This window comes from the organism of the source record quoted next (genome assembly GCF_019968985.1).
Source record: "MAG: Porospora cf. gigantea B chromosome Unknown PgB_NODE_1287_length_6667_cov_136.129, whole genome shotgun sequence".
Lineage (NCBI taxonomy): Eukaryota > Apicomplexa > Conoidasida > Eugregarinorida > Porosporidae > Porospora > Porospora cf. gigantea B.
In genome coordinates, this window is record NW_027178618.1 from 1 (window position 1) to 6667 (window position 6667).

The following is a 6667-nucleotide window of genomic DNA, read 5'->3' on the forward strand; positions in this document are numbered from 1 at the left end:
CGGTTGCAGAGACTCTGGTTCTCGTTGGTTACAAACCGAGACCAGGGCTTGCGGGTATGCTCACCGATGAGCTCCCAAAACGACAGGTCTAGAGTGATCTGGTACTTGTTCAAGTACTCCATCAGATCCGCAGTTCCCAGGACCTTCACGATCTGCACTAGTTGGTCGTAGTTGTCGCGTCCGTAGAAAAACGGCTCGCGTTTGAAGACAAGTCCAGCTAGCATGCAGCCCAAGGACCAAATGTCCAGGGAGTAATCATAGGCCTGCAAGTTGACCAACAGCTCTGGCCCTTTGTAGTACCTCGACGCGACTCGAACATTGTACTCCCTGAATAAGAAACCCGATCTAGTTACTCACATGGCCGGGAAGTAAAACTCGGCGAGACCCCAGTCAATCAGTCGTAGCTTTCTCTGCTCGTGGTCAATCATCACGTTGTGCGGCTTGACGTCCCGGTGGATGACTCCCTGCGAGTGACAGAAGTCCAGAGCCTTGAGGATCTGGTAAATGTAGAACCGTACGTCGGCATCCGTCAGCGCAGGATACAACGTCTTGAAGTCAGTGTTGTTGACGTGCTCAAAGATCAACGCCGGAGTGCGCGACAGAGGATCCTTGCAAACGTCCAGCAGTTCCACAATGTTAGGACCGCCTTTCAAGTTCTGAAGAATCTTTATTTCGCGGCGAATTTTCTTCTTTTTGACGGGCTTCAGAATCTTGATAACCACCTTCTCCACAGGTTCTCCGTCAGGCCCAACTTTCATACCCTCGAAGACCTCAGAGTACTTGCCTCGTCCAATTTTGCGGACCACTTCATACTTGTCCGGAGTATTCCATGTGATTTGGAAGTTCTCGTAGTCACTGAAGGCTGACGGCCGCAGCTTGTTGACATCTGCGTACTGCTTGGGAAGCACGCAGGGTCTCATGCTGGGAATGGAAGTCGCAAGGCGGCCTTCCTGAGAACAGATGGATCCACTTTCGATGAAGGCTCCACCCACCTGCATGCCGCGAGAAACTAAAATTGCAATTAATCGTGGGGCGACCTGAATTGTAAGGACATGAGGACCTGACAGTCGTATGACATAACATGCATCCTATACGGGTTTGATCTGCATAAAACAGGGAGAGGGCAGCTTACACGGAAGTGTAGAGAGATCAGAGACAGTACCAGGCACTTCAAGTCTTGTACAAGGTAGTAGAACACTCGCAGCCCTTCCTGGTCCTTGCAGTCGTTCACCTCCGAGAGAGCACCCAGTTTGCACGTCGTGAATTTGAGGTGCTTGTCGTCCATGATAATCTCAAGCTCTTGCTGTCCAGATGGATCCGGCACAGGCCAGTCCTGGTCGTCTTCCTTCGCAATCTCCGTCTCCTCTACCAGTCGGTATAGCTCGTCCAGCACCGCGGGGCCGACGTATGCCTCCTTCCGAATCATGGTGTCGTTCTTATAGTTCGAGTTGTTGGCGTACCTCAATCGACCGTCCCCAGTAAACTCGAACTCGAGAAATTCATGGCCAAAGCGACCCTTGTGTCCGACACTGGTAACATGTGAGGGTCAGTACACAATTATTTCCCATACTAATAGCGAACGTAGAAGTCTTCCTGTCGCATGAAAAACACTAATTCTTGGTTTGGAACGAACTGAGCATGGCGGCTAGGTCGGGGGAGGCGGGTCGTGACTGGCTCACGTGCTGCCGTCGCTCACTGGGATAGGGCTGGGATCGTGATATTCCTTGACGATGTTTGGCGTCCTCGGACTCCACCTTCTTCTCCACCAGCTTGAATGTCCCATTCAACTGCACCACCACTTGGTCGGTGTAGGGCGCCGACGCGAGGATATGTTGCATGCGCGGGTCAAGTGCGAGCTCTTCTAGTCGACACGGTTGATTGCATATGGGGCAGTGCCAACTAGTGGACCCCAGCATGCTGGTAAGTTCGAAACAGGCTGCGTGAGAGCAGCGGACGCTCTTAACTGGAGTCTCGATACGTTGGGTGCTTATTGGACAACGCAGGCTTATTGTTTCGGCTTCGTGTGTGCCCTCCTCTGAGGGGATTGGGGTCGTGGTCTGGGGAGCAGCAACTACTTTTGCGCACAGATCTTGTAGTGGAGTGGAACAGGTCTGTGTAATGTAATCAGACGTGCCCCACCAAAAACAGCACCATAAAACAGGCGGAGGAAGACGACCCAGCATCCTCCAGCCTGCTCACAAGGTCAACTTGTCGCCATGTCAAGCGGATCTCGTTCTCACCACGAACTAAACCGTACGTCAGATCCAACCCTCGTGAGTAACAACAGAGGTAGTCGTGTTTGGCTCTACACTTTGGAAGCTTGGCTGGCGAAGGAAGCGCGTGGCCGTTGAACTGCACTCGGGCGTCGTGAATGTCCAGGTCGACTCCACGCACGTTCACTACTCGGACAGATATCTTTACGGGGAGCCCGGGGTCACCATCTTTCAACGAGTTGTACAGGAAGTCTGGAACTTCAAAACGGGCCGCCACCCCGGTGGGAGCGCTAAAAGGGTACGCGCTGAGCAGCACTAAGATGGGTCTCGCTGGATGTTGAGTGCGTCTGAAAAATGGTGATGAGGCCACGAATTCCTTTCGAGATGAGGGATCCATACCCCCAAAAGACGGATCCGCTGCGGGCTTCTGACTCGAGAGCATCGTTAGGAGTGCTGCTACCAGCTCGTCACCAGACATCAGCAAAAATGGGAAAAGTTTTCTGTGCAACCACTCACACTGGTAAATGTACATATTAGCATGCTCAACAGCTTACCCATACGTCTGTTCGTGTCCCTCTGGATATGGTCAGCAATCCTGGTGGCTTTTCTGCTGACCACGGTGGCGCAGGTACTGCAGTGGATATTCCTTTGGCCCCTGTTCCTCATATCTCGAGCCCACAGAATGCAGATTACCGGATCCACCCTACGGTTCTTCTGCGCGGCCGCAGGCTTCTTCCTGAACCCCTTCTGGCGCCTGCAAATCGTGAGGCCGCCCCCCAAGGGATACCAGCCCAGCAAGACCATAATCATGGTGAACCACCTGTCAGCCGTTGACCCCTGGCTTACGGCTTCGGCTATCTTTCCCTGGGAGATGAAGTGGGTTTACAAAGGCGACCTCCGAAAAGTGCCATTCGCCGGTTGGTCACTCCTGTCCACTGGCGACCTGCCGGTCTTCTTCACCAAGGAAAAGGGTGGCTGGGGCACACAGAAGGACGCTATCACGGCCATGTTCCGTCAAGTAAAAGAGAACATGGAACTGGGTATCGGGTGTGTTGTGTTTCCGGAAGGCACACGCAGTCGCAAAGGCCGATTGCAACCTTTCAAGCCGGGGTTTTTCAAGTTCGCTGTTGACAATCCTGGAGTCGAGATCCTCCCTTGTGTATTGCACAATTCACCATCTCTATGGCCCTTGAACTCAAAGCTATTCAACCCAGGAACAGCATATTTTGCATTCGGTGACCCAATTGTGGTTCAGCCTGGTGAGACCGTCGAGAATCTTCAAGCGCAGGTGAACAAGTTTATGCTGGAGTTATTCAATGAATGTCCTCTTTACGACGCTGAGACGGAGCAGCCCCTAACGGAATTGGCACCTTCTCGGGGCTCGAGGCTTACGTGACGTGTGATGGAATTTATGGACGGACTGCATGAGCTGCGATTTGCGCTAGCCCACCGCAAGCGGGACAGAGCGGACTCTCTGGTGAATACTGTGGCCGTCGAAAGACTTCACACCAGCCCGCTCCAGCGTTGGGCTGAGGACAGGTACACGCACCGAAAAGTACACTTGGTCGATGAGAGACACAGACGGGGTTCTTTGGCCTATCTCTAGATCTGTCCTGCATTTTCGTGTCGCTTGCCATGGCCGTGCTGTCCTTCTACTCGCAGATATTCGACAGGCGACTTCGGAAGTTTCTTCAGCTGCAACAGGCGAGAGACTGGGTGAAGGCAGCGGTGCTTGGCGACCCTCCACAATTCAATGTGTGGCCGTTCTTCTGGACCCTGGAGGCTCAGTTGATGAACTTGGCACTGGCAGCTGGCAGTACTGGGCTAATGGGACTGGCTGCGCTTGGGTTGGTTATAGGTACGGTGAAAGGTTGGGTGTGGATGCTTACCCATCTTAACCTCGACCACGCCTACGTGGAGGTCATCGCCTACGGTCTCCCGCTGCTGGCCTTGGCCGACAGCACTCTGGAGGTGGTCTTGTCACGCGCGGCCCTATGGGGCTCGACTGGCGGAAGGCGCCTGCCGCAGTGAGCCGCATCGCGCGCGTCACACAGACTCCCAGGCGCCAGCGCACAGTATTTCGGAATGTTCAAGCTGGAGAGCGGTGCGGTTGTGACGAGCGCCGTAGGCGCATGCTTGTCACTCTTCTTTGCCTACAAACTCCAAGTGCAGGCCTACGAGTCCGTTGTCATGTTCGTGCTGGTGGTGGGGGGGCTGGCTGCTACGAATCTGGGTGCTGCGGCTGGCATCTTCATATGTCTACTCGGCCTTCCGAAACTGCTGTTGGGGCCCATTATCATGACGATGGTGTCTACACTAATGTGGACCGCAGCTTTCTGCTTGCAAACTCTCCGATCTCGAGAGGATTTATCTATGGAGATCTTGGCGGTGCTGGCTGTGCAGGTTCTGGACTTCGACGCGAAGCAGTCGTTGCGCAAACAAGTGCTCGTCTCTGACTGAAATTCCTAAATTGATATGCCCTTCCCCCGCGACTCAGGCTGCGAACTTGCTGGGGCTTACGACCCTAAGGCTGTGGAGGCTGGTTGGGCGCAGTGGTGGGACGAGGAGGCCTTCTTTCACGAGGAGCCCGACGATCAATCATCCAAAGACAAGTTCGTTATGATGATTCCGCCACCAAACGTGACAGGCAGCCTGCACTTGGGACACACCCTGACTGTGGCCATCGAAGACACAATCACTCGGTACAACCGTATGCTGGGCAAGAAGGTACTCTGGTTGCCTGGCGTGGATCACGCTGGCATCGCCACTCAATCAGTCGTGGAGAGACGTCTGTTGGCGGACGAGGGCAAATCCCGCCACGACTACGGAAGGGCGAAGTTTCTTGAGAAAGGTGAGGGCCTCGTCTGTTCCTTATGCAGTTTGGGACTGGAAGAATGTCCACGGTAACCATATCAACACCCAATTACGTCGACTGGGAGTTTCGGTGGACTGGGAACGTGAGGCGTTTACCATGGACGCTCGCCTATCCAAAGGAGTGGAGGAAGCGTTCGTCAGAATGTTTGATAGCGGATACATCTATCGCGACACTCGCCTGGTATCTTGGTGTCCTTACCTGAAGACGGCCCTTTCAGATATCGAGGTGGACCCCATGGAGGTATCCAAGCCTGATCGAATCCGAATTCCCGGGTACGAAAAGACGGTTGAAGTTGGAATGCTATGGCACTTCAAATATCCAGTCAAAGGCCAGGCAGCTCGTTACGTAGAGGTGGCAACAACTCGTCTGGAGACCATGCTGGGCGACGTTGCTGTTGCCGTCCACCCGGAAGACGTCCGCTACAAGGACCTGGTTGGCTGCGAACTGGAACACCCGTTTCTTCCAGAGAGGAAGATTGTTGTGGTAAGCGACACGTACGTCTCTCAAGAGTTCGGTACAGGTGCCGTGAAAATCACCCCCGCTCATGATAAGAACGATTACGATCTGGGTCGGCGGCACAAGTTGCCAATGATCAACGTGTTTACTCTGGATGGAATGATGAACGACGATGCCGGCGAATTCGCAGGCCAGCACCGTTTTGAGTGCCGAGTGAAGCTTGAGAAGAGGCTGGAGGAGCTGGGGCTCATGGGAGAGAAGGTACCCAACACCAAAGCTATGCAGATCCCTCGGTGTTCGCGTAGCAACGACGTCATCGAGTACATGCTGATGCCCCAGTGGTACGTCGACTGCAAGTCAGCCGCTGCACGAGCCACTGCGGCTGTACGGCAGGGAGACCTGCGCATTGTGCCTGAGATGTACGAAAAGACCTGGTTTCAGTGGTTGGACAACATCAAGGACTGGTGCATCAGTCGGCAGCTTTGGTGGGGACACCAGATTCCCGCTTACCGAGTCATCGAGCCAGCGCAGGAGCCAGAGGTGTGGGTGGCAGCCAAGTCTATGGAAGAAGCTGAAGCCAAGGCTCGTGCCAAGCTAAACTGCGAATCCGTCAAGATGCAGCGCGATGAAGACGTGCTCGACACCTGGTTCTCCTCAGGACTCTTCCCTTTCAGTACGCTTGGCTGGCCCGAGGACACGCCTGACTTCAGGTCTTTCTTTCCCAACACCATGCTGGAAACTGGGCACGACATCCTTTTCTTCTGGGTGGCTCGAATGGTGATGATGTCTTTCATCTTGCTGGACTGCCTCCCCTTCCATACCGTGTATCTGCACGCAATGGTTCGTGATGCGCACGGGAAGAAGATGTCAAAGTCGCTGGGCAATGTGATCGACCCCATCGAAGTGATCGAGGGTATCACGTTGCCTAAGATGCAGGCCAACCTGCAGAACAATACGAATCTTTCGGAGAAGGAGATTAAGAGGGCTACGGATGCTCAGAAGAAGGACTTCCCCAAGGGTATCCCTGAGTGCGGCGCCGACGCTCTGCGCTACGGAATGCTGGCCTATACCAAGCAAGGACGTAATATCAACTTGGACGTGCAAAGAGTGATTGGATACCGTC

The 6667-nt window shown here is 54.1% G+C and overlaps 3 protein-coding genes across 10 annotated transcripts; 2 read left to right on the forward strand and 1 right to left on the reverse strand.

Moving 5' to 3' along the window:
• Positions 1 to 2691, reverse strand: KVP17_000314 (uncharacterized protein; the record flags this gene model as incomplete). 5 transcript variants are annotated; one of them, XM_068520318.1, is made up of 6 exons in its annotated part: positions 1 to 327; positions 358 to 1037; positions 1133 to 1529; positions 1571 to 1670; positions 1697 to 2111; positions 2140 to 2691. In XM_068520318.1, coding segments are annotated over 6 exons (2471 nt in total), but the record flags the coding sequence as incomplete, so codon positions are not given. The 5 variants fall into 5 exon arrangements, with proteins under 5 accessions (XP_068378937.1, XP_068378934.1, XP_068378935.1 ...); XM_068520315.1 differs by lacking the exons at positions 1 to 327; positions 1133 to 1529; positions 1571 to 1670; positions 1697 to 2111; positions 2140 to 2691 and having other exon boundaries at positions 354 to 920; XM_068520316.1 differs by lacking the exons at positions 1 to 327; positions 1571 to 1670; positions 1697 to 2111; positions 2140 to 2691 and having other exon boundaries at positions 1022 to 1426.
• Positions 2692 to 2751: 60 nt separating this feature from the next.
• KVP17_000316 (uncharacterized protein) lies at positions 2752 to 3609 on the forward strand (the record flags this gene model as incomplete). Its single annotated transcript, XM_068520362.1, has 1 exon — positions 2752 to 3609. The coding sequence occupies one exon, from the start codon at positions 2752 to 2754 to the stop codon at positions 3607 to 3609; it is 858 nt and encodes a 285-aa protein (XP_068378942.1).
• A 239-nt stretch (positions 3610 to 3848) lies between these two features.
• On the forward strand, positions 3849 to 6667 carry KVP17_000315 (uncharacterized protein; the record flags this gene model as incomplete). Of its 4 annotated transcripts, XM_068520336.1 has the most annotated exons (4): positions 3849 to 4240; positions 4268 to 4661; positions 4743 to 5064; positions 5093 to 6667. In XM_068520336.1, coding segments are annotated over 4 exons (2683 nt in total), but the record flags the coding sequence as incomplete, so codon positions are not given. The 4 variants fall into 4 exon arrangements, with proteins under 4 accessions (XP_068378938.1, XP_068378940.1, XP_068378939.1 ...); XM_068520339.1 differs by lacking the exons at positions 3849 to 4240; positions 4268 to 4661 and having other exon boundaries at positions 4689 to 5064; positions 5093 to 6651; XM_068520338.1 differs by lacking the exons at positions 4268 to 4661; positions 4743 to 5064; positions 5093 to 6667 and having other exon boundaries at positions 3849 to 4244.